This window comes from Trachurus trachurus (assembly GCF_905171665.1).
Source record: "Trachurus trachurus genome assembly, chromosome: 21".
Taxonomy (NCBI): Eukaryota; Metazoa; Chordata; class Actinopteri; order Carangiformes; family Carangidae; genus Trachurus; species Trachurus trachurus.
Genome location: NC_139899.1, coordinates 9,258,359 through 9,284,840, shown reverse-complemented (window position 1 = coordinate 9,284,840; position 26,482 = coordinate 9,258,359). Strand labels below are relative to the sequence as shown.

Sequence of the window (26,482 nt, the reverse complement as noted above, 5' to 3'; positions counted from 1 at the left end):
AAAACAGTGAGGGCCACGTGGAGGGACACACTGTTTATTGGGAATGTGCTCTTGTATTTCCGGTGGTGAAATGCAGCTGTGCGGGGGGAAATACAGTGAAAACTCAATGCGAGGGGGCCAACGTGAAGCAGGATGTGAAACAAACACGGCATAATGTGACAGAACAGAATGAAAAGGGCTGGAGCGGAGCATGCTGCGGCATGACCGATAACAATGGAGTGGAGTAGAAACAGTCCCTGACAGACACAACATCCGATGTGCCACCGTCAGTAAAAAGGACGAGAAGTGGTGGCGCTGCACACACGCAGGCAAGATCCTGCATGTGTAGGAACATATTCACATATTTCTGCTTGGACTGTGACTGTTACAGGCTGAACACGTGGATTTGCCCGTGCTGGTCGATACAAACCTGGCTGGTTCAGGTTTTCGCTCCCTTTCAAGTTCAGGTTCAGTTCAAAGTTCAGTGTAACAGGTGGGAGGGGAGAGGAGCTGGTGCGGAGCGTTTATTCATAATCTGAGGGGGGTTGACTTTTATGACCCTATCTATACTCTGTTGGTTTGCTATGTCCAGGTGATAAGGAGAAGTCAGACGGCCTCTACCCTCTGTACAGGGTTTAGATTAGCTCGGCATGACGCAACATGAAGAGTCAGGGCTGAACACCGCTGCACAGTGTGATGCTGCGTGGGATGCAGGTGTTTTCTTGTTTATCTGGAGTCTTGTAATCAGGACTTCTTTGGAAAAGTGGGATTATTTCCCCCCTGTGGTGTTTGGGCTCACCTTTTAAAAGGTCAACTGGGATTATGTCTAAATTGGATAAAAGTGTAATACAAGACAAATACTGTTATGTGTGTGTGTGTGTGTGCCACTCACTCTGACAGTCCTGAAGTTGGCTGCGTCGTCCAGCCCAGTGACCATGGCTGAGTCCAGGCTCAGGTAGTTGTACTTGCTGAAGTCCCGGTGCAGCTTCAGCTTCTCTGTGACACACAAAAACCACGTGGCTGCTATTTAAATTTTTGTCTGTTGGAAGCAGTTTGGCTCAAGATAAATGAGGCCTCATTTACATAAAATGGAAGTTACACACCCACACACCTACACACACACCTGGAAAGCACCTGATTAAAAATAACTCGCACACAATTGTATAATTATGGTTACAAACTGTGTCGCCTTCTAATAAAAAAAAAAAATCACTTGATGGTGCAAAAATTCAAATTGGTCGCTCCTGTGCCTCGAAGCCTTTTTGTCCGACCTGCGGGCTGTTGTTGCAGCAAACACAACTTGTACACAGTGCGTGTACACATTGAGGTAACTGCTGTGAACATTACTCTGGAGGATCAAATAGCCCTCTTTAAAAGCCCTTCTATCTAGTAGCAAAGAAATCTATACCTCTCATGGGTGCATGTGTCAGGTTTCATTAGTTTTCGCATTAACTACGGCTAAATCAAGCCTCCTCTGATGTGTGCGCTCTAGAGTCAATGACCATTACACTGTTCTCCCGTGTTCAGGACATAAAACAATACCCTCTGCCCACGGAAAAGCAAATAGAAGGAACAGGTTTCACGGCCCTCCCTTTGTTCTCTGTAGTGTTTGTTAGGCAGGAAGACTGGGTCATTAATGTATTGGCCATGTGTTCGTGCAGCTGCAGTCCTGCTGAAAAAAATGCTTTACATTGAATTTTAGTCGAAGGACTGCTGTGCTGGTGGCTCCGTGATTATGTAAACCATCCCAGTCTGGTGTATGATGATTAAATCAAGACAATGTGGCAGAACATCCAATAACAGTGAGTCTAGTTTCCCTTGGACAAGACTGCTCGCTAGCTGCTGTGAAGTTTGATTCATCGCTTCCTGTGAGGCAGAGATGTGTATGTTCACAGGCCAGAAATTATTCTAGGCAAACAGGCTAAATATATTACAACCCCAGTTTTGTGGTTGTGAGCTGATAAGAAGGGGGAGAATTTCAGTTGCCCATTATTACTGCCATTTCTTTCAGATCAACGAGCCCTTTAATCTGCGAGTCCTTCATCGGAGATGCACGCGGCCTAAAAATACACCGATGCTTCCATTCGGCTCCCGGTTCCAGTGTTTTTTTATGACTTACTGAGCGTGTCGTCAGAGGCTCCAGACAAGAGCTGATAAAAGACGTGGAAGTTCCTCTCTCCTCTTGGCTGCTTCACCACTCGTGACTTCTCCAGCAGGTCTAAAAGTGTAAGAGGACAACGAAAGGAAACAATGACACACAATGACAAAATGTCACTTCCTGACAACAGTCTTCGGAGGAAATGTTTCTGCAATGGTTTGCGGTAAATACGGCTCTGACCTGTAAGTAGCGAGGATGCCCGGGCTGCATCTATACACAGCTCAAATGGGCTTTTTTACTTCAAATGATGTGTTTGAGTTGCCAAGGTGACCGGGCCAATGTTGTGTGTATAAACACTACAGGAAGCGCATGGAGAAAGAAACCACACAAGGATATGGAGCGTCAGCCCTTTCTCCTGGGCTCCTAACCAAGTGCAACAGTACCTGATTAAAAGGGGACCCATCATCCACTCACCGCATTAGGCCCAGTATGATTTAATTAAAGACCAAACGCGGAGCCCAGTGGCATCCGAGGCTATTTGAGATCCTCTTCACTGCCAGCCTGGCAGATAATACCACCCAATTCATCTGGTTAGAAAACCTCTATTTCAGAGTTTAGTTTGCACTGAAAAAAAAATAAAAAATCCACATAAAGTTCCTTTTTAATTGTAAGCTGTTTTTTTTTCCCAGTCAGCTGTCAATCTTCACAAACTCTGACTCACCAGTTGGTGGGTGCTGAGAGGACAGAAGTGCTGCACCAAGCATCTAACTGGAGAGCTCTACACAGAGACCTGGGGCTGTCAGGAGTGAGCAGTGGATCAGGCTTAATGTGAATCTGTGACACCCACTAGCCATGAATCACATAAGTGGCTCTATAAGAGCAAGCGCATCAATAATACAACATCCATGACTGAGTGGCTGGCAGCAGGAATATGGAGCTGTGATCAAAGACACAGGGAAGGCAGGAGCAACACCACTGAGGAGCCACTTCCTTAATCCCATTTTTGTAGATAGTTTTTTGACACCATTCTGTCATAAACACAAGAAATAAATCAATGTTGAGGCTCGGATTATTTGCATCATAAGCAGACTGAGGTGACCTTAAATTCGGTGTCCTGCCAAGTCATTCAGTCAAACTGCGTTTGCTTTTAAAGGCCGCAGATTCCATTTTCATCCGGAACAGCGTTTATTGCCTGCTCTGCTCTCTCTGCTTCAGATAAACAAACACACATAAAAGTGTCAGTGTGGGGACAATATCCTGTTAGGCTCTGACTTAAAGGTTTCAGCTGTGTGGCCACAAAAAAAAAAGAAAAAATGTCTTTGCACTCTTTAACTAACCGGAGCTACTGAGAATCGGCTTCACAGCTATCTATGCTCTGTAGGAGTCCCAGCGCTCCAAGGATGTACATTGAGGAGAGAATAATGAGCTTCCCGGCCTGCCCACAAGAACATCCTCATCCATCTGTCTCGCCCGTCAGCCAGCTCTGTCTGAAGCAGTCACATGTCGCTGGTTCGTCTTCACAGACGGTCCCTTGTGTTGGACTGACTCGGGCCAACGAGACAGAGGTTTCATTTGTATCTTTGGCCATCACCTCCTCCCTTTGTTTCTGTGACCTCTGGCTGGGAAGCCAGCGCAGACAAAACAATGTGAACGGAGGCAAGATCAAACCAAAACAAGAAAAGAGAGCAAAAGAGAGAAGGTCGGCATGCGGAGAGGTGTCTTTTGTTGGGCGCGAGGATCTGAGATTTGTTTCAATTCAGCAAAAATTGTTTTTTTACAGGCTTTCCAAAAATGTGCAACTGTGACTCATTAAATTGAAAATTTCAACAGCTGAAACAGCTGAAATAAACAGCTGAGGGAAAAGAAAACTGAGCTCAGTGCATGTACATGTGAACAGGTTTTATATCTGCAGTGTAATCAAAACTGATACTGATACACATTTTCCTAAAGCCCCACTCTGGAGAAGGGGTCTCTGGTCTTTGGTTTTTCTTTAAGGGCTGCTGTATATTTTAAGAAACAAGGCTGAATCAAGGCTCTGGGGACAGAGGTGTCCTGACCTTTACTGTGCAGATTGTCCTTTAAGGCTAAAATTGCATTTTAAAATTCTAGGCTACATAAGTAAAATAAGCCTGACACCTCATTCAAAGAGAGCCTGGTGAGATAATGAAAAATATATTGACATTCAAAGTGCATTAAGCTTCTCGCACATCCACTCAGCTAAATTGCGATGACTAACCCGCGTAGAATAGCGTATGTTACAGTATGGATTGTGGTGCGAGTGTATTCTCCAAGTCTACTTATATGCGACACCCTCACACTGGGAGACTTTGACACTGTGATGATTAATAGTTAACTGCGTTGCTGGGAGAATGGGTTGATGAGGGACAGATCAAGAGGAAGAAGACATTTGAATAATATGATTACCCCTCTATAAACATTTATTTATTGACTTTTTATCTGAAGGGGCGCTTTCATTTCAATACTACTCACAGTTGCTGATGACTCCACCCAGAGGATCTCCTTTAAAGTCAAACTCAATGTCCATGTACTTTCCCTGTGGATCAGAACACAGAAGTTACTACTAAACATACTTATAACTCTTTTTTTTTTTTACATTACAATGAACTGGTTCTCAAACCCAGCTCATGAATTCCGCTCAACTCACACCTAGGACCTCTGCACGCATCCATTCATGTTAAAACTATTGCCCCAGCTGCCAATCATAAACAGGGCCGCTATGAAAAACTGGCCTCTGCGGAGGGAAAGCCCCCACGCTGCCAATTCCTTTCTACTGGAGGCCTAAAATAAACCATCTCAGGCCCCCTCTCCTCCTTCTGTCTGAAACTTGGAGGTTAAAACAGAGAGTCTTGTGTGTTTGATTTTTTTTCCTCCTCTGATGTATTAATAGCAGGCAGGTCCTCAGAAGAGGCCAAGCTCAACTGGTGAGTGGGCTCCAGCTAGACTCAATAAGCCTGCTGCACTCAGCAAAATGAGGCGACAGTTTGATTCATAGTTTCCCGATAAACCGATGGAGCTCCGATGAACTGGTATCTGGTGAGGTCCTTGACTAGAGGTTTGTGCCAAGGTTACCTAAATATAAACAGATCAGGGGCATAATCCTTTATAATACTCCCTGTAAAAACTGCCAGTCCAAGAACTGACGTGTGTTTGGATGTACCAATGTAGGTAGAAGATCGGATATACAGTAGTGGGAAGTCTAAAATTGGGACAGAAAAAGTACATTGGCAGCTAGCCTGTTAGCTGCTACTGGCTGGAATAACCAGTTTCCATGATAGTGTTAAAGAAAAAAAAAAGGCTTATGGCATAACACCACGGATATACTGGAAACCGTCATATAAAGTGACTCACTTGTTGAAGAATTCACAGGAAGATAAGCATTTCTGTGAAAAGAACTTAACATGAACACAAGACGCTGATCTGATGTAACGACATGAAATAAGGGCTGAAACTGAAAGAGGCCGCCCCTTTGAAAACGCCGGGCCAAAAAGCATGAGCATGTTCTCTTGTGAAAATCTTTTCATAATGCCACTGCCTGGAAATTACTAGTTTTCGGGATTTGTGTCTGTCTTTACAAACAGTGACGTGGACGCTGAATAATTCCTGTGACCGTGTCTCTGTCTACCATAGAGATTAACATTTGATTCCTTTCAGCGTCCTCATTCCCAAACCTCAGATTAGAAAAACTGATAAATTACCGTAACTGAATGTAGAAATATAAAATTTTATGTGAACGAAGGATGAAGGGGCCAAACAGAACTGAGATTTATCTTATAATCACTGTGTTGATGAACAGGCGTGAAGGTCAGAGGTTTTGTCAAAAGCATTTCCACATGGCGTTTAGCATATGAAGTGTCCATGGCCTGCTGGAGCCACTGACAGGGCTGGCACACACATTAATATGCATCATTTACCAAGGGCATGTGTATACAGGAAACATCAGCCTTGGGATCTTGAGAGCTTTAAACTAACAGGTTCAGACTTTTGCTTCAACCATCATGAAGTTACAAGGGCTAACACAAAGCGACTGAGTGAATACTACAGCTCAATTAACGAAAAGAAAGAAAAAGGAGGTCATTCTGCTCAGACAAACTGATGCAGGGGGCATGGATGAGAAATATATAGAAATGACAAGAAGAAATCATTACAACCGTGCACTTTAATCGGCAAATCAATCAAATAGTGGCAGTGGCATTTATTGTGTCTGTAGGGGATACTTACGAATCTGGATGAGTTATCGTTCCTCACTGTTTTGGCATTCCCAAAGGCTGAGACAGGAGGAAAATCATGAGTCAAACACACTGCAAACAATGCATCATCTCTGCTAATCCATCCAATATAAAGTTTAGCCAACACATTAGACTCGGACCAAAGGCCTGTCTCCAGATATTCCAGCCGTTATTGATGATCCTTAACATTGTGCCCTCTCTCCAGCTAGCTGTCAATCATAAAGGGGGCTGGATGTCAAAGCCATTTGCACTGATGAAGCCCCATAATTCTGTATGGATTAAGCAAAGCACCAGGGCTTTCCAGGCTTAGGAAGAGGCTAAACCTTGCTGTCACGCCACATTCACATCAAAGTGCTTCAATATGTGTCCCTGCTTATAGATAAACAATAAACAAACGTTGGTGCTCAAACACAGTCTTGTGGGGTATGCATTTTTTTTGTGTGTGTGCACCAGGGTAAATGGCTCAGAAGCACATGTGCACTGAGACTTGTGTTATGTGCATAAGAGAGCCTTTTAGAGCGGTATTATCCAGTCTTGGGTACTTTTCAATTGCTTCTAACCACATTTGTACATTAAAGTGCTATTAATGTGTCATGCAACACAGCACTATTAGCCTGACTGCTTAATTACTGATAACAGCTGATTAATGTGTGTTTAAGTCTACGGTTTATGTGAATGTGTGGGCTGTTGGTCCGGCTCGACGGCAGCTGGAGGGCAAGGACACGCAGTATAAAGAGAGCCAGAGAGATAAAAAGCAAAGAGGCGAGAAGAAGAATCAGAGCAAGGAATGAAAAGAAATAGAGGGTGAAAAAGAATGAAACCAATTGCGAAAGAAAGCGAAGCGGAGAGTCGCAGAGAGCAAGCATGACACAGATACACTGTGTGTGTGTATGTGTGAGTGTGTGTAGCAGGATAACGGTGTTCCCCTCTCCCTCTTTTTTTTCCTGCAATAGGGCAATTAGATCGGCAAGAGTTAAACTCTTGCAGATGTGCAGGGTTTCTACAGTGAACTGAACTGGGGCATACAGCTTCATCACTCATGGGCATTTCCTGCCCACTGCCCCCAATTAAAATACAGCTGTTCCCGTGCCAGCAGAGAGATGTGGGAATGAGACACAGCGTGTGTGTGTGTGTGTGCGCGAAGGGAGTTAGCAAAGAAAATAAAGCGTGTTTTACAGAGTATTTAGAACCCCTACAGTCTTTTTTTTTTCCTTTTTTGCTTATCAGTTTCTTGTCTGCAACAGTGACAGTGTGCTCTATCTTAAAGTGTTGTTGTGCAGAGCCGTGCCGTGCAGCTAATTATCAGCAGTTTCACAGTGATTGAAAGTAGTTTTTTTAGTCATTGCATCTTCAGAAACCAAGCAAAAGTATTAAAGATAATAATAAAACTGGAAAAAAAACTGCTTTATATAGCTGCCGTTTGAACAATTCAGTTAACATGTAAACACAGATTCAGCCTCAAAGTGTGAACTTCAGAGGATGCAGCGCCCTCCGTCTTGATGCCAGAGCTTCAGTGTGCTCGGCGCTTCACTCACCCTCCAGCACGGGGTTGGACTGCAGCAGCTGTTCCTTGACCTTATTCACCTCCTGGCCCTTCCCACACACCGCTGCCACATATGACATCACCAGCTTGCTGGCCTCTGGAACACACAAACACAAACACACAAACGCACATACGGTCAAACTTTTTTTCTAGACATGACTGAGGAGCAAGTGTGTCGTTGCCCATCCTTCTCGCCATTCCCCACAAAAAAATCCCCCCTTACATCATCCCCCTTGACACTCATGTAGACAGGGTGTGAGCATTCACCAGTCTGGGGCAACACAGCCTCCACAATAGAGAAACACTTCTGTTTAATTTGATGGCCGTTGTTGCATCAGCTTATCATCATTCAAGCTACTGACTTCGCTGGGACTTCGGGGGGGATGCACTGGAGAAACTTTCCACACCGAGATGATTCCCATTTATCCACTTCTCATGTCAGAAGCCGATATATGAGACGCCCTGAGGAAGGGTGTGTTGTTGAGTGAAGCATGTTCCCAAAAATAATTTTCTGCATGACGAACGTGACACGAGCTCAGAAAGGCTGTACTGTCTGGAACAAGTGGGATCCTTGTAGGATTGCCTGCTGGCGTCCGAATCATCTCTCCTGTCCAGTGAAATGACAGTGACCCAGAACTGATGATGCGTGGTGTGTGTGTGTGTGTGTGTGTGTGTGTGTGTGTGTGTGTTGTGCCAAGAGAGGATAGAAAGGAGCTTGCCGGTAGTTGCTGGTAGAGACTGCAAGATGAGTCTGGCATAAAAAATGCCTCCAGACATGCTCATACACTCCGCTAAGGTGGATCAGGAGTCGCTTCCTTGCTGAGAAACAAGGTACACTGCTTCATCTTAACATTTTTATCTTGCAGTGTAGGAAAAAAAAGAACTTTCTAAGTCATCTCCTGTAATAAACCCCCGTGTTATGTCTTCTGTATGCGACGCTGGCATCTGATAATGTTTTGTCACAGTTCCTTGATCCTACAGACGCCACAGCTAGACAGAGACATGAGAAAACCCACAGCCAGACAGGAGTGTCAATGACCCATATCTGTGGGGAAGGCACGTTTTTGATGGCCCCGTTCCCCCACGAAGCTTCTGGGACGACGCTATTACTGAAATCCTAATTTATCTCCTCCACCTGGCTGAACGGCTTCTTGAAGTGGGGTAGTTTATTATCTAGGAGACTCATATAAAGGTTAGCCCATCATGCAAAACGAAAAAGCTGTATGTTTTATTGCTTTGTCCTGGGTCTGTTTTATTATCATTCTTATTATTGCAATGAATAACTGTCAGCCAAGGCGTGGCTTCTGTCAAAATGATTGTGTGGCCTCATGGCTCTGGATGTGCTGCGGGGTGAAGTTCAGTTGTTGAATGCGAAGTCGCAGCCAGAGATCAACGTGCTGATAATCCAAAACCACTGACGCCTTGAAAACAGTCACATCATCAATGAATGAGAGATCCAGGCTGCAACACACCTCTGTTACTGATAAAGTGACAGCAGGACTAGATAACAATTTTTAAAAGGAAATGAAAGCTGGAGGGAAAGAGCCAGACACTCACAACTCATACAATGGATCAGTTCTAGTGTTAACATGACTTTACCCATTCTAAAACATAACCAGACTCACAATGTCCATAAACTCCAAGAAACAAAATGTTCAGGTAGTTGAGTAAAACTCAGAATCATAATCTAATGCTCTGACAGTTTCTGCTGTTAGCATTATTTTTCCCATACTGCCTGCTCTCTCATTAAAACCACATGGTGAGTTTTAATTTGAACCAAATGGAGACTGTGATTACAAATCACTCCCACACTTAAGTCAAACAGATTGCAAGTCTAATGTGGGAGATTACAATTTGCTGAGTTTGAAGTTGACAGTGAATTCCCCCACCAACATCACCTCCAGGCCCTATAGTGCCACTGGGAGAAAAATACATGAAAAAGGGAACAATCACTCTGAGAAGATTTACAATTCTTAGTGCGATCATATATCTGTGTCTCTACTGTGCAGGGAGATATTTTATGAGTAGAGTGGGACTACTTTTCCTACGGCTTTTACCTGCGATATAGCGCTGCCAACAGAGACCAGGAAATTCCATTCCTCTTGGATTTCTGTAAGGTATGTGAAACAGCTCCAGAACATAACCAAACTATTATAAATAGTATAAAAAGAAATAAAAGGCCCGATGGGCGTAAACACAGCTGCTTCAAACAGAGCCTTCATTTAATATCTCTACTTCCGACACACTAACCTGACAATTTGGAAGTTTCCCTACGGATGAGTGTGGTTGTTGACTGCAGGCAGGGCGTACCATCAAACCAGGGCACCATCTGTCTGCTGCTGGTCTACTTTGATTTGTCTACCTCTATCATTTCACCCCGCCAACAGGTCAACACACAGTTTCTGTCATGTTTCACGTACTGTACCGCCATGTTCTCCAAACAAAAACACTGCCATCGCGCTGCCTTCCTCAAAAGACAGATCTGATAGAAATCTACACTGTGGCTTCATACATAACAACCCTTATCTTACAGTGGCCTTTGGAAATATGTTTTGACTACAAGTCAAAGAAAGCACATCAAATAACAAGAGCAAAGCAGACAACATGGTTCATTTGAAATCACCGGGGATCTACTGCTTAAAGGGATAGTTCAACATTTTGGCAATTTGGCCCATTGGCCATAATCCCTATAGCCTCGGGGGTAGGTTCGTTACGGAGTTGTTCAAGGTAAATTCATGCAAAACGTTGATGCGCGTTCCAGTTTTTCGACAAGCAGTCTCTGCATTTGCCTCGAAAACAACTCTGTCTCATAACGTTCCGTTATTATCTCATAGCGTGGTGAATGTGCAGGTCACAACTTGTCCTTGAGAGTGTTTTGGAGTTGTTGGATTGTGTATTTGATGAGTTTGATGAGGGAAACCAAGAAATCCCATGAACCTCCATAGCTCTGAGTTGCTCGCGGCTCTGCTCCGCTGTTCTAAAAATAGCTTGCACCGTCAATTAAAGGTAACAAACCTAATGCTATGACTATAGCGATTATGGCAATAGGCCAATTGGCCAAAATGTTGAACTATCCCTTTAGCTACTGAGTGACTTGATTATTAGAATGTGTTTTTCCCATTGCTTTTGTGATATATACACACACAGATAAGCTAGGAGATCCCACAAAAAACAATATGGACAACTGTGTATGTGATCAAGAGCTGCAACAGTCCCCAACTTACCGGTTTTCCCAGCACCACTCTCCCCTGTGATGAGGATGCACTGGTCCTTGTCCTGGTCCCTCAGTGAACGGTAGGCCTCGTCTGCCAAAGCATAGCTGGAAGACAACAGGCACAAGAGGCATGAGCCCACACATCACAACTTCTTGGTGCTCAGGTTACATAATACACTTCAAGCATTTTCCTGGACATTTGGGGGGGAAATGTCGAGGCATCGGGCTCAGAGAAAATGCTACATTTGTGTGTCAGGCTAGATGGCGTCGACCCTAATCAACCGCATGTGGCTTCACTGGAAATTAGGCCGCATCTGTAGGACAGCCACAGGACTGGAGTGATTCAGCTTTATTTAGCAACACTGGCTGGTTCGTGTTTGGGATTTGGCTCGAAGAGTTGACTGTTTCCTGTTCCTGCTTCTTAAACTTAACTACTGCACTGATGTTGCTCTTTAAAAACAGAAAAAGGAAGAAAAAAAAAACAGTTATAGGCTTTGATGCTTTGGAGCTAATGATTGCACATGTAAACTAATATCCCATAATCACTTTGAGCATTCTTTTTTTTTTATTATCAGTAGAAAAATATTTAATTGGAAATTTAATCTAGTGTAATCACACCCTGGCAGCTGTGTGAATAATGCAATTAGTCGATGACAATGTAAAAAAAAAACCCTGGCGGATTAGGGAGTGATAAAAGAGGAGTGCCTATTATAAAATGAAGCCTATTGTCACACATTCCAGGACAGAGCTACAATGGGAAAGTGGGACTGATTACTGCAGTTTCACCCCCACTGAATTCCTGAACAATATAATATTTGTTCTCTTTATGCAGGCAACCGCTTATGATGGTTTCAAAGTAGGGTGTGGATGTTGCGAAGGCCATATCACAATGACAACTTTTTTTTTATCTAGTGTGGCACTGTTGTCTGTCATTTTGATGTGATACGCCCACAACAGAAGAAACACCAAGGGGGTGAGGCGGCAGCAAAAGCTTTTTACAGCTTCTATTTGGCAAGCAAACAGTCATGTATGGTGCTGCAGGAACTTGTTCCAAATTTCTCTTTTAGCAGGACATGAGACTGCAAATTAGCTTGCGAGGACTCTGGTCCCCCCCCCCCCCCACCCTCCTGCACTTTGGCTTTCATTACTCTGGAATTTTTTCCAAAGCCACGACTGGTAATAGCTGTGATTGTGGAGAGAAATGTTCTCTTCTTGCCTTAAGACACACACACACACACACACACTTTTTTGCTGTTCAGAGGCACAGTGACTTAGTTTGAGACAAGGTACAGCGGATCATCCAAGACTTCCATGATGAGCTCTTTAACTCTGTACTGGTGGACCACTGGTTGATGTATCCCCCCCCCCCAGCTCGACAGGTGTGTCAGGTAGTAATTCAACTCAATGCCGTTAGCTTTGGAGACATCACAGGCTTAATATCCCATGTACATCTTGCTCAGATCAACATCTTTAAAAAGGGACAACGAGGAGTTTTGGAAAGCGAAGTGTTTTCACACTACATTTCCCATGAGCCTCCACGCACACGGTGAAATTCTTGGACCGGCGCAACATGGACGAAAGCAAAAACATGTGCAGAATGTTTTCATTGATCGAAAATGAAAGTCGGAGGTTTGAAGACGATCAGATACTGTCGTAGTTCCGATTCAGCGGTAATTCCCATGGCCCGCCGGGCAGCGTCCGCGAAACTGTAAGTAGGAAATGCTAGGCGAGTCGACCACTAAATAATTATAACAAAATAATGATAAAGACAAAACAATATATCTAGCGAAAATGGACCCATTAACAAGTGTGGGTAACGTAGATTCATCCACATTAATATGAGACTTTTTTATAACCAAATACAAACTCCTTGTTGGCCCTTTAAGTCCTAAGTTTCACATGAGTAGCCTATACTGGATGAATACAGCTTGAGGTAACTTTGGAGGAATGCAATAGTTTCTCCCCAGTGTCCAATTTGGTCCAAGTCCCCCTTGGTCTGTGTAATATCATTAATCAAGTATTTATATGCTCTAAGTGTAGTGGACATGAATGCAGGAAGGAATGTCTGACATTCACAGATGCTGCTAGTGATTTTCATACAGCTCCACCAATGGGCTCAGCAGCTTGGTCTAGACAGGAATATATGACTAGTGAGGTTTAATAGACTCGAAAAGGCAAAGCTGTTGTCAGATTCGAGCACATCAAAATATAGCATGGCAGCAACCGGCGGGCTCTAAACTCGTTAGACAGGTTTCAAAAGCGACTTCTAGAGGGGGGGGGGATGTTAGATGTTAAGAGCATGTTTATACTGAAAGTTTTATGTGGCATCATTCTGTAATTTCTTTAACATCGACTCCAACTTCCATAAATACACCACGAAATGGAAAAAGGAGCTCATGTCTATAAATATCTGAGTCTAATTTGGGGTACAGCAACAAATGAATTAGTGGAGTCAGTGTGGCTAGGACCAGAAGTGGGAGCGTATAATCACATGCTGAACTAACACTGACCTCCTATTTGAAAAGAAGCTGATTGCTTGTAAGAAGCCATGACAGAGAGAGGGCAGAGATGGACAGCCAGATGAATGCGTTCCAGGCCACATTACAAAGTTAAAGCACAGACGGGCTAATGGGGCTTAGGGTTCTGCACCATCACACATTGTTTTGGACCGGAGCCCATGTATCCCCAGCATCAGTGCTCTCCCTGGTCAGCCCCAAAACAACAAACCCAGAAGTGAGGGGAGGGGAGGGGGGCACTAATGCTTCCATTCACTCTATAAACGTGCCTGTGAGTAAATATGGTTTAAACATTTGGAGTTATGTGTATATATGAAGTAAAACAAAAAAAAAATCAGCAATGCAAATGTTGAGTGCAGCAATATTACACGATATGTGCTGCAGCGAGGACTGCAGAGAGATGAAACAATACGGTTTCAAAATGTTGAAATAAATAAATCTCTTCGCAAATGTTTACAAGGACAGAAATGCAATCCACATGTTTACTGGGTCTACTGCGTAGGAAAACACACTGTTCTGCTGAGGAGGACAGAATGTAAAAATAGTGTTTATTAAAAAAAAACTTTACAAGAAAGTCATAATGTAAAAATTTCTGGTGCCTTAAGTTGCACTTTTTTTTTTTCCCCCTTTAACCAAACACAAGCTTCGAACTTATTCTCCACCCTACACATCTCTGATCACCAGCCTTCTCCCTCTCCTGTTCACCACTTTTGCAGAGATGAGACTTGCCACAGGACGTTACGTCACTGCTGAAAAGGGCAGCACAGCGCAGCAGATGTCTGCTTTGTGAAAACACTCCTGTTGCCTGACCTGATCCTGACAATGAGCAAACCAACACACAATTGTCTCGCCCCCCCACGCCCCCTCCCTCCCTCCCTCCCTCTCTCCCTCCCCTGCCCCCGGAGGAGGCCGACCTGGGGATTGCACCGGGTGAAGGCGAGGGGCTGGAAAATAAGAGTGGGAGGTCCTTTTGCCAGGAGCCCCTCCCAATGAGATGCACGCACGCAAAGCCAGTTATATGAATATGAAAAGCCGTCACATAATCACTACATGAATGGGGGTCAGCAACAAGCAGGGGGCCACACCCAAAACTGTGGAAGCACAGATGATATACATGTGTTTAAATCTTTCAATTCAGGTCAGACACACACACACGAGACTGATCTGTATTTTTACTCCAACTGTGAGTGCCTAGAAGCAAGAAAAACAAGGCAGAATTAGAAATAACATATACACCCCTGTGGCTACGGCACTGTGCTATCATTAGGACCATGAAAGCAGCGTGAACAGAAAGTAAATACACTGCTTCACAGATGTGGTCAAGTAAGACTGATGAAGAAGCACCAAGGTCACCATCAAAGGCAAGAGGAAGCAATAAGTGAGGCGCTGAAATCCCATAGGGCCCTCCGTCGATCAGTGGGTGTGCGGGGGTTAGGCGGGGATAAGGCCTTTGGACCGTAAGCAGCGCTGCTTGGCACCTCCCCTTCACATCTGCCTGCAGGCTGTAATTTGGGAGTTGCACGTGGCAGCGGTGAACACAAAGCCACAGTGGCATGAGGTAAGCAGGAGAAAATAGTCTAGTCAGTTCTTTTTACTACCAGCCCATAGTAAGTAAGTGGGGCACAGGAGGGGCTGATGGGGCCCGACAGTGTGTGACCTGAATCTTTAAAAAAAAAAAAAAAAAACGGTGCGAGCGCTGCGAGGGGGCAGAGGCATCGCACTTCAAGGTTGTGACTTGTAGTCGGTAATGAAGCTGTAATGTTTTGGCTCAGCCCGCCCAGCTTACAAACAGATGATAGAGCCTGAGAATAAAGACAGATGACCCCAGTTGACTGCTCAAATGTCACATTTGCTATGTTTCTGTCATGTGTGTGTGTGTGTGGGGGGGGGGGGGAAGAGCAGTACAGTAGCCTGTGATCTCAGCGTGATCCGCTTCCTCCAAAAAAAAAGGCCACAGGAAATCCGCCCTGAGTCTGATGAAGCAGCCAAGGAAGCGGCTCTTTCCTGATGCATTATGGCCAGGTGGACGAGTGGGTGGCTGGTGCAAGGAACACACACACCCACACTCATACACACACACACACACACACACACATACACACACTCGCAGTGGCACACATTCAGACAGTTTCAATGATTGATGGCGAGGCTGCTGCTGTGGGTGGGCAGGGTAGCGGATGCAGACATGCACACAAAAGACTTTGGGGGGTCCTGACAGATGTGCCACATCTGTGGACGGGTTATGACAATGTGTTGCTGCGAAAACAGGTGGTAAAAGGAGACAGTCGGCGTAAAAGGGCAACGATCTGACAGATAAGACGTAAGATCGCGGTAACGGTCTTCTACTCTAAAGAGCATTCTCAATGTGCGACTCACAAGGTGCGATGAAGAATAGCTGGAAATGTCTAAATTAAAAGCTCAGAGTGAAGAACTGCTGCCACGCATCTCTAATTTATTCAACACTCACTCGAGGTTGTCTGGGACCTCTGTTAAATTACCCATTGATACTCCCCAACTCATAGATCAAACCTTTGTGGGGGGGGGCAAGGGCTTTAATTTACTTTACTGTGCACAGCAATTTAGCGTTCCCACAGCGGGGGAAAACACAGGTCCAAGCTGTTTGTCTGATCCTTGGAAAAGCAGGAAGCAAGCATGCTGGGTAAGGTAGCACAACATCCTCAGTCAAAGCAGCTCGAAAACAAAGATTCCCTCAGAAACTCTTGCAGCAGGTCTGTGTGAATATGCAACATATTTTAAGACCAATTTGTTAGCCACTAAAAAAGGAGCAGGAAGTATAGTTTGAGTCATGACATTTCATGCAACGATAAGTGACACATGGCCATGGATAAAGTAATACATACATGTGGCTTTGGCAACAGGACACAGAAAAACACTTAAGGAAGAAAAGAAAACTGATACATAAGGGCAAGTGCACAGTCAGAACAGGATGATGGAAACACAAAGGAAAGCTTTTCTTTTTATAGCTCCAAAAACATTAGGTCTGTCAGCTTTGAAGACCTCCTCTCTTCACTCTGCTCTCCATTTCTCAGCTGCACTCCACTGCAGCACTGTTTCCTTGTCACTTCAAGCTCAAAGGGGCCAAGAGATGTAATGACACATCGTTACACTTGAGCGCAACCAGAGCAGGCCGGCCAATCTCCATGTCATTCATATCATTTCTAATTTCTGGCTTGAAATATGTGTGTGTGCGCCATGTATTTACAGACCCTATAGAGATTGGTGAAGGATTTAGACAAACCTCACCAACTACTGTTACATAACATGATGTCAAGGTTAAGGGTTTTGTCTCCTGTCTCGCCCACTCTTTTGTCACCAGCCACCACAGAGTATAGGTATATGGTGAAAGAAACTGGAAGACTTGTGTGACCAGTTCTCCATAAATTAAATGAAACCTCAGTAGTGGTGAAGAAAAAGCGAGAATAATTTCCTCTGTGATTCTAATTACTAATCTCTTCCACACTGCTGGACCATAACAATCTCGGCATCACATTACATATCTTTGTGCATTATGTGTCTGGAAAGTGGATGATATCTACAGCTGGGGCACAAAGGCTGCATAGACATAAACTGTTAAGTCCAATTTGGTACAAGCATGTCCTCTAAGAAGAAACGGCCTGAGGGAGACCACGTGCGACCCACTGAGCCCATTCAGACAACACACTGACTCATTGTGGGTCTTACAGTGTAATGTTGCTCTCGCATCAGCACCGCACTGGTGGGTGACACCTCCTCCGGCTCCACACCAGGAAAAAAAAAAAAAGAAAAAAAGAAGAAGCCTGAGAGTTTTAGAGAGAAGGGAATGAAGCCCGGAGCCAAAACAAACAGTTCACAATGAAATATAACAGAGCAAAAGGTAAGAAAAAGTCAGGCACTGCTTCATAAATGGTGGGTGGATGTTTGCTTTACTTTTAGCTGGTTGAATACAAGTGATTCTCAGAGCTGTATAGAGCATTATCATATCAATACATAAACATGGTACGTAACTTGGATAAAAGGGAGAAGCTGTATGGTAATTGCAGCACATTAAAAGTAATGGAATTAAAAGAAAATAATGAAATGATGATTCAGTGGAATACCTCTGATAATTATTACCTCATATACGAGCTCTTTTAATTTAAAATATAAATGATCCCAGCTCTAATAACTGGCAAATGATATTATCAGATTTCCATTTGCGTGTGCGGTGGCGTCTCTTGTGTAATCCCAGTGTGACCCGTGCGGCCCTCTGTCGGGCCCTTGGGGAAGGTCTAGCAGAGAGAAATGTATCTAACCACGGCCAAATTTCCACAGCCAACTGAATCCCCAATCCACACAAATCACTTTCAAATCAGTTTGACAGCTTGTTTGATTTCATGTGACCGATCACATGCTCGCCTCTCCATGACTGGAGACCGGCTGCGGAGCGAGAGCAGCGCCGCAGTATAGTGCAACAGCAGGGGCTCCCCATCAGTTTCTACAAAAGGATGAGTTGAGCTGCTGCCCCGCTGAGCTCGGAAATGGCACAAAGACAGAATGAAAGTATGTGTGTGCATCTTGATGGTTGCGCCTTAAAAAAATGAAATAAATATACATCCTACAGTTAAAAGATATAAGGTCATACTACGGTGGGACACACTTTGACACACCTGATACCAGTCTTATCTATATGCTTCCATTCTTTCAAAAAAGGTAGTTATGCAAGCTGTGCACACAGATAAAAAGCTCAATAGACATTGTTCTGACTATGAACAGAGAGTTTACGGCGGTTTTGGGACAAAGGGAAGTCTATAAAGTAAAATCTCACGCTCACAGGAGCAAGAAATGATGGTTCAATGTTTAGTCAGCCAGGTAGAAGTATTATCTCTGATACAACTGGAATGCATAACTGTTCCCTATAAATGATTGCCACTGGGCTTAGTAATTTCAGATACTGCTGCCAAACATTTAGTATGAGAAATACGATATATGGAAATGACACAACCGTGAAAGTGCAACAGAACAACCATTTTCTATAAGCTTAATACAGCAATGTCTCAGATGATCTGTTTCTGGCATTTTGGCTTTTATTCAATGTAAAGGGAACCAAAGGGAGAAGAAGTGCCCTCCTTTGTAATTTGTTCTGAACAAATTAAGATGAAAACACAAAATGTAACATTTCCTGGGATCTCAACTCTGTGGGGGAGAAAATAAAGTGCACATGAGGTGCTGGGAGCACATAGGTATGAGAGTGCTGCCTGTATTCACAAATGTAGCAGATGATCATAAATGGTGGCATTATCTAGTTTAATACATTTGCATTTTATTCTTGGGGTGAAGAAGTGGGTGGAAGAGAGGAACCCACACACACACACACACTTTCTCTGTCATCTCTCTCTAGGTTCACTGAGCACAACATTACGCCAACACACATGCTGGAGAGGACTCGCACTGCCCACCTGAGTCAAAATGCCATTTCAACATGTGCCCACTTAAACCTACCTACAGTACACGGAGGTTCTGTGCTGTAACTTGTCAAGGCCTCCTTGAAAGCAGTCTGTTTTATATAATAGCAAAACAGAGCACACATGACTTCAGTTGTTACCAAAAGACTGCAGCTGTGACAGATAAAACTAAATGGAAATAAGGCACAGCTCAAAAAAGATGAGGCTCATTTCATCAGAGGTGGCCGTGTTTCATTTTACTCAACAGTAGAAAACAATAACACCAAAAAAGACTTGAGTTGCTTAGGTGTATAATTGTAGGGTGAACTATTTTAGTTGTTAAATCCAGCATTGAGAGTAAAGGGAAATTAGTATTCGAGTGCCATACCCAAATGAATCCTATATGATGGGAGGTTTACCATGTTTACTCTCTGCTTTTCAATCAGCGTTCCAGCTGAAAGCACTGGAAAGGCAAACACAGGTGTGATGCCATGATGCAGTCGATGGCTCCAAAGTCCATCCCAGCCACGGATGTAGCAGTGTGTCTGTGCTCTTTTATCTTAATCCAACATCCTGTGTGTCACAGTATCCCTTCTGATGTCTAAAGATTGTCATCTAAAATGATTCCAACACAACTGGGCAGTTGGTCATGTGTGCTATGCACCATGTTTACACTCGGACGTTTGGCAGCAGTTTGATAGATAAGAGTCGATAGTAATAATGATGGCAGCTGGGAATTAAAAAAAACACATTCATGGATAACAAATTCAAACCATTACTGCTTATTCAAATATAGCTGTTCCTAGGCAACATGCCTGAAAATAATGGCAATCTGCACATATTCAATGGTGCATGGAGCGTGATGCTCATCAGGAAGCTCCTCAGTATTATCAGCTCAGCACAATGTGTGATCTCTGCTGCTCATCAGTGTCTGTGACACAGAGGGCACAGGCCTCATCCTAAAAACTGCAGTTACATTACAGCAATGAATGATTTATATTAATCAATGCCTCGTGTTATTAGCCAAACGTGCGTAAGCTGACAGTTACAGTTTCTTCATCTTGTGTTTATTATGGGTTGGACCAACCCAGGATTGTAAAGTCACACTCAATCACAGATGAGAAATATGTTTGCTGGAGCTGTGCAACAATGCTGAATGCTGAATGGCTACTGGAAGCTACAATCCCAATCCTGGATATCATCAGAAAGCTTGGCAGTATAAGATTACTTTATTATTCCACAAGGGGAAATTCATTAATACACCACACCATAACAGAAAAAAACAGAAGATATCCCCAGTTGTCTAAAAACAGATTTTACAGTCAAGCTGTCACAGGCGTGTGTGAGACAGCTGAGAGCCCAGACACATGCATGAGGCCTCTTTGCTCCATTAGCCAGTCGTGATGCCCCCCTGTAACCAATGCTCCAGTGGCACTAGGTATTGAGCGCCGAGAGCATTGGGGGTCTCAATACCTCATTAAACATTGGGGAATATGATCTCACCCGAGAGACATGGGGCTAGCTGCCCGTCCACACACACACACACACACACACACACACACACTCTCAATCACTGTCTGGCTTGGGCAGCGGACACACAAAAGACGACACCGGGCCATCTGCAGTGCTGCTGTGCATGGAGAAAGGTCTCTGATTAGTTCATTTCTAATGCTCACAGTCTGTGTGGAAGAGAAGAAAACACCTGCCAGTTAATTATGGAGGTGCCTCATCTGGGCAAAGAGCATTTTGCCAAATTGAGGCAGAGGAAATGATGGACAGATGAGTGGAGATGGCAGGACCGTTGTTGTAACATAAATAAAGTCTCCAGCTGGAATTGCATTCAGGTAGTTTTGTTAATTGAGATGGAGGAAAAAAGGAAAAAGCAAAAACAAATCCCATTTCTCAAAAACAATTAAAAGAATTCAATATGGACCGACCTCATTTAAAAATAGCTGGGACAATACATCTGTCCCAATCTCCAGAAACCTGATTATATTGCCATCTGTATGACAAAGCTTGCTGTCATGGAAGTGGTTTTCTATCAAAAAAATGTACCTGAATCACTTAGAATTCACCTGCCAACATGGAGAAATCTGCTGTCGGACCTTTCTCTGCTTCAGATGTATAGCTCTGCACTGGTCTCTGACCTGAATGAGCCAATGGTTAACTGCAATAACACAAATTAAAATGGAATTTAACAGGCAATTAGACTACTAACAACAGATAAGGGACCAGCTGCAGGTCTCCCTCCAGCTGAAGTGAACGCACGCGCGCACCGACTTGTCTGGGGAGTAAAAGAGCAGGTGTGAAATACATGAGAACCTGCACACATTCATTGTTACCCGTACAAGAGTAAAAGCAAAGCCACACACACACGGCGAGGTATCCAAGACATCCTTGGAGACTTGGTGATGGATGCATGAACACACACACACACACACACACACACGATGATGCAACAGCAAAAGAAACATGTTTTACAAAACAAAGACTTCCCCTGTCTTTTAATTAACCTAAGGATTAAGACAAACATCCTTCATCTTCTCTGAACAGATGATCCACGACCTTAGACAATGAATGATCACACAGACAGAGCTGTGTGTTCTCTGGACAGAGTGCTACACTACTAACTGTTTTAGGGAGATCATTAGCTACTGTTGGTTCAGCTTTTTACAGGGGGTCTGAGTGTATAAACACATTGTTCTATCAAAAAGACTGATTTGGGAGATGCTCACACACTTCCGTCAGTGACACAGACCCTGTACCAATCTTCAACTTCTAAGTGGCAGTGGGTGGCGCTGATCGACAGGGCGGTGTTACTTCCACCGTGGGGAGGTGTGAACCAGAGTCCAGCAGGCTGAGCAGTTATCTGTTGCTTGTTATTTGCTCTCCGCCAGTGGCAGTGAGGTGAGAGATTCAATCAAGCCGGTATAGGCTTCATGCTACTTTAATCCATTAGGCTTTCTGTGCAATGCCATCAACTGAAATGTGGTTAAACATTATAATATCAAATGGCCTTAAACTGTGTGAAATGATCAAGATTTGAGATTATACCATCATCAGAACATTATAAAACCTTTAGAGGTCAGGTGCTTCGGCTGATTTTATACCGCTCAAGTGTCTAATGAGGATCAAGGACAGGAAGAGGAAGATTCCTCGGACCCCCTGTTGTTACCTTAATTAAAGTCCATCACTGATCCCCCTCAGCACGGGCCGGTCACTGTGGCAATAATGCCCCTCAGCCACATGAGGCTCAGTCATGCAAAAACAGGGTCATGAAAAACAGGAACTTTTTCTAGTTTGGGATTTTAATGTGGAGCTGGGAGTCATCTCATTAAAATTTTGGTGTCATCTATTTTTTTTTTTTTTCTGGAACAGAAACAGTGTTTTTCTGTTTTTCCGTTGTCTTGAAATATAGGTTTTACACAGACTAATGCAAGTGAGAGAACACTAATGATGGGAAACAAATCATTGAAAAAAAGAATTGCTGTTCCGTGTTTAAGGCATGACATGGATTTCAATCACATGCAGTGATGTGTACTCGCTTCTCTGCTTTGGTTACCAGTCAAGTCAAATGTATTCAAATCACAATATCCAAATGCATTTCCAAACCACAGCTATCCAGCTGCTTCTAAGTTTAGAGATGAACAAAAAACCTAAATTCCCCATTTGTACAAACAACGCCAACTCTATGGGTATCGGAGGCTCATTTAGGGGGAAAACCACAATAAAAAGACATATATTCATTGTCAGTGTCCTGTCATAAGCCAATTCAAAGAAAAGGCAAAAGCAGAGTAGCAGCAGGTGGAATTAGTCAGCACAGTTTTGTTGCGTTACTTATAACATGTGGAATAATGTTTTACTTAGAGGCACAGTAAGTGCGTGTATTCCACTCAAAACAGAAATACCACAGACATTGCAGTTCTAAAAATGGAAAAGTTTACTTACGGTATGCTCAACCAGTTTAATGTGTCTGATAGTTTTTTTTTAACCATGTGATGCTAACTGTACCACAGGGGACATGTTAAAATTGGCAAATTCAGTGTTCCTTATGGGTTGCTAGATGAATATAAAATAAATAAAACTGATGCAAAGGTGGCTCAAAATGAAATGATCAGAGAATAACGGGGCTGAAGCATTTGACCAGACTTGTGGTTTAACATTACTTGAGGACGATCAATGCAAAGCCACAAAGCTTGGTCCAGATGGTCAGACTGGGGATTAAGATGAATTCATGTAGCATGTTGAAACAATCTGCCTTTGACTGGCATTTTAGGTCCTCTACAAGAGCCTGTCCTATTAAACAGGGCTTAATCGTCTTTGCTTAAAGAGTAATGATAGGTGATGTTTAACATGGTTAGAGGATGAAATGTATTTTCCCTGCTCTGCTAGAGATGCAGAAACAGAGACGGGTTCCACCGAAGGTTGGGCAGAGAGTTGTGTATGAGGGATTTGTCTTAACAAAACATCAGGTTGTGTATTCTACTGCAGGTTTAAAAGAACCACAGCAGTGTTTTTTTTTTTTTTTTGCATATTTGATCATACGAACCTTTCGTACTTTCCATGAATTGCCTTTTAAAGTCAGGCACTGCTTTCAGCTCCCGTCGGTATGGTATGAAAATGATCTTGCACAGGCTTTGACAAATTGTGGGCTAACTGCCTAAATGATCTTGTGGTAGTGCAGTCAAGAGCTGAGACCATTTTTAAAAATGCTTGTGTGCTGCCAAACAACAACATATTTAAATGCTCTCTAAACCATCCTTAGATCATCCTTCTAGAAATGTGCATGTTTGCACTACAGTCCATTTTCAACACAATCACTCAAATTATACACAGGGATACACAGGGAACATGTTGGGAAATTTGGCACCATTTACAGTATTAAGAGAAAAAAACAAAACGGTGACAGTTAAACTTCCTATTCACTTCCTGTGTTAAAGGGGCACTTGGCTTGGTTTCCAATGGGATGTGTTTACTGTGATTTAAGTCACTCAGCAGGTAAACTGGGACAACCTCCAAACTCTAAAAACAAAGCACTGATGGCTGGCCATGGCCCGCACCAGTTGCCCTAAACAGTTAATCGAAGACAAGCCGGTAGGAGGCAGGCACCGAAAAAAAGGAGCACAACAGTGTGAAACTGTGTCACGTCAGTTTAGTGTTAGCTGGCTGTAAAATCGAGCCAAGGAGTTAGCTTTTGTCTGCAGGGAGTATGTCTGCTCTGGGAGAGGGGCACTCTCACTCTTTCAGTCTGTCTCTTGGAGGGGGCTTTTGCGGCAGCCTAGAGACACAGCAGGCTAATTGACGAGTGCCGGGCTTTGTTTTATCTTGGCAGCCTCGCAGCAATGTCGCCAATGGACAGATGGCATGCCATGGTTGCTGAATGGGCCGGCAGAAGCTGAAGGCGGACTCGGCCCGCACGAGAGCCAGTGTCCCTCTGATCTCAGTCCGCCCCCCTAGCCATCCGCATTAGTCACTGGGTCTGCATTGATAATCCGTACAGAGGTTTTTTTAATGCGCTGCTGTACCCTCAACAGATGACGGCTCCTGCTCGACACATTCAATTCAACAGTACCCATTGTTTGAGCATTGAAAGGGGCGTGAAATAGAAATCATAAAAACACAGAAAGGATCTGGGAGTTGAACTCACATGTGTGGACTAAGTTCATAGAAGTTTCTGTTGCGATATTCCTCCACTTTTTCAGGCGTGAAGATAGGCAGGGACCTGTAGGGGTTCATGGAGATCACCACACTGCCAATGTACGTCTGAGGGGAGAAGAAAAAAAACATGGGGAAGAGTCAAACATCTCGGTTTTGCACAGACTGACAGAAGCGCCTGTCCTCAGTAACCTGTCTGTCCATCTGGGTGTTATTTGCCGAGTTGAATGAGAGGAATCCTATCACCAATGCAATGCCTGAAGTGAAACTCAAGACATGTAAAAATGAAAGGTGAAGGGAATCTGTGGCTTGGGCAGTGAACAGAGTGCAAAGAGGTCACAGTGCTAATGGAAGGTCGATGTATGACCTGTTCAAGAATGTGTGCTGTCAAACCAATATGAGCATTCTCATTTGCAAAACTGCATGTAAAAAGAAAATCTTTCAAAATAGTTTCCCCATTTAAAACACTGTCATATAATCGGTTACACAATATGTAATTTAAATGCAAGATATCAAACCTGTCGGCTGTGGGTTTTTAATAGGAATCTAATTTGTTAAACATTAAAGCACTGCTTTCTGTTTTGCATTAAAAGACCACCTTTATGTAACATTCACACAGGCCCTGTTCAACAGATAACACTTGTCCGATATTTTTGAAAGCGAATCCTTCTTCATCACCCTCCTACGCTCAAAAACAGATCCCAGATAGCACTTTCAAACATCAACCTGAAACGTTTTCTTTGCTTTCCATGGTAATGGCCGTTGCATAACCCACTCTGCGAAGAGTGGAGCATGGCCTTCCCTGTGGCAACTCCACAGCCTCCCACAGCCTCTCGTTCAATAGCGCACCAGAGGCAGAATGAGGCCTTTTCAAGTGCAGAGGACGGGTACAAAGGGAAAGTGTTTGTGCAATGTAAACATTGTACCATGTGTTAATGGAGGGTTCTCTTGGCCACAGGGAAAAAAAAAAAGCAACAACAACAAAAAAATGTTTTTTAACTATGCAGATCATCAAGAACATCAGATTCCTTTGACGGATCAGAAAACTGCTGTCGAAATGACACAAACAACTATGAAGTGGGGCTTTTTACCAAATCTAAAGCAAGTACTGAGGCAAGAGTATAACCAAAATAAAAAAGGAGGGGGGGAAAGAAAAGGGGAAAAAACATGACTTTTATGCATATTAGCTTTTTGCTACTAAATGTGGTGCTATTTTCTTTGAGATTCAGAGCCAGAGGAAAAGTATAACTATGTGCTGCTGTGCTCTGATGGAGCCACAATAACACCAGTCTTCTCTGTTGTTTTCATCTCTGCTGCCTGCCTGCTAGTAGTATTGTGTAGCTCTCTTTCCCCATGAAGGTTTCTCGGCAGTACTTTGACCTCCACTCCACTGCAAAAAGGTTGGGGTGGCAACGTAGCCTAAGGTTAAAACTGAAAGTAGTGTCACGTCTCACTGGCACAGACCAATAATGTACACAGCCCTCATGTGTGCTGCTTCTATGTTTTGTTTTGCATTCATACACCTGCCTTCCTGCTCGTTATAACTCCATCTGTAACGGCTCATGTTCATTACAGCTGCTGGGATGAAACATCACATGCCCAGCAGCTACAACAGAAGAATCTATTTTTCTTTCCCTTTGTCTTTGGCTTTTAAACCACAAAACTCAAAAAGTTTAGGATCTGTCTGCAATACAATGTACCATAAACCATCAATTTGTCTGTTTCTATGACAAAAAATATACGATATATGTGAAGTCACCATTCATTTAAAATGAATGTAGCTGACAGACCAGCTGCTACATAAAAAAGG

General features: G+C 43.6%; 1 protein-coding gene across 4 annotated transcripts in view; it reads right to left on the bottom strand.

The window, feature by feature from the left end:
- myo1b (myosin IB) overlaps positions 1–26,482 on the bottom strand; it is a 59,770-nt gene that overhangs the window by 21,132 nt on the left and 12,156 nt on the right. For 3 of the 4 annotated variants that reach the window (XM_083997307.1, XM_083997309.1, XM_083997310.1), the window contains 7 exons: positions 24,665–24,780; positions 11,092–11,186; positions 7,860–7,964; positions 6,317–6,363; positions 4,568–4,631; positions 2,099–2,197; positions 872–975 (listed from right to left, as the gene is read on the bottom strand). In XM_083997307.1, coding sequence (XP_083853433.1) covers positions 872–975; positions 2,099–2,197; positions 4,568–4,631; positions 6,317–6,363; positions 7,860–7,964; positions 11,092–11,186; positions 24,665–24,780 — 630 coding nt within the window. Of the gene's footprint in view, positions 1–871; positions 976–2,098; positions 2,198–4,567; positions 4,632–6,316; positions 6,364–7,859; positions 7,965–11,091; positions 11,187–24,664; positions 24,781–25,398; positions 25,503–26,482 lie in introns of those variants that run through there. The other variant, XM_083997308.1, reaches the window with a different exon arrangement.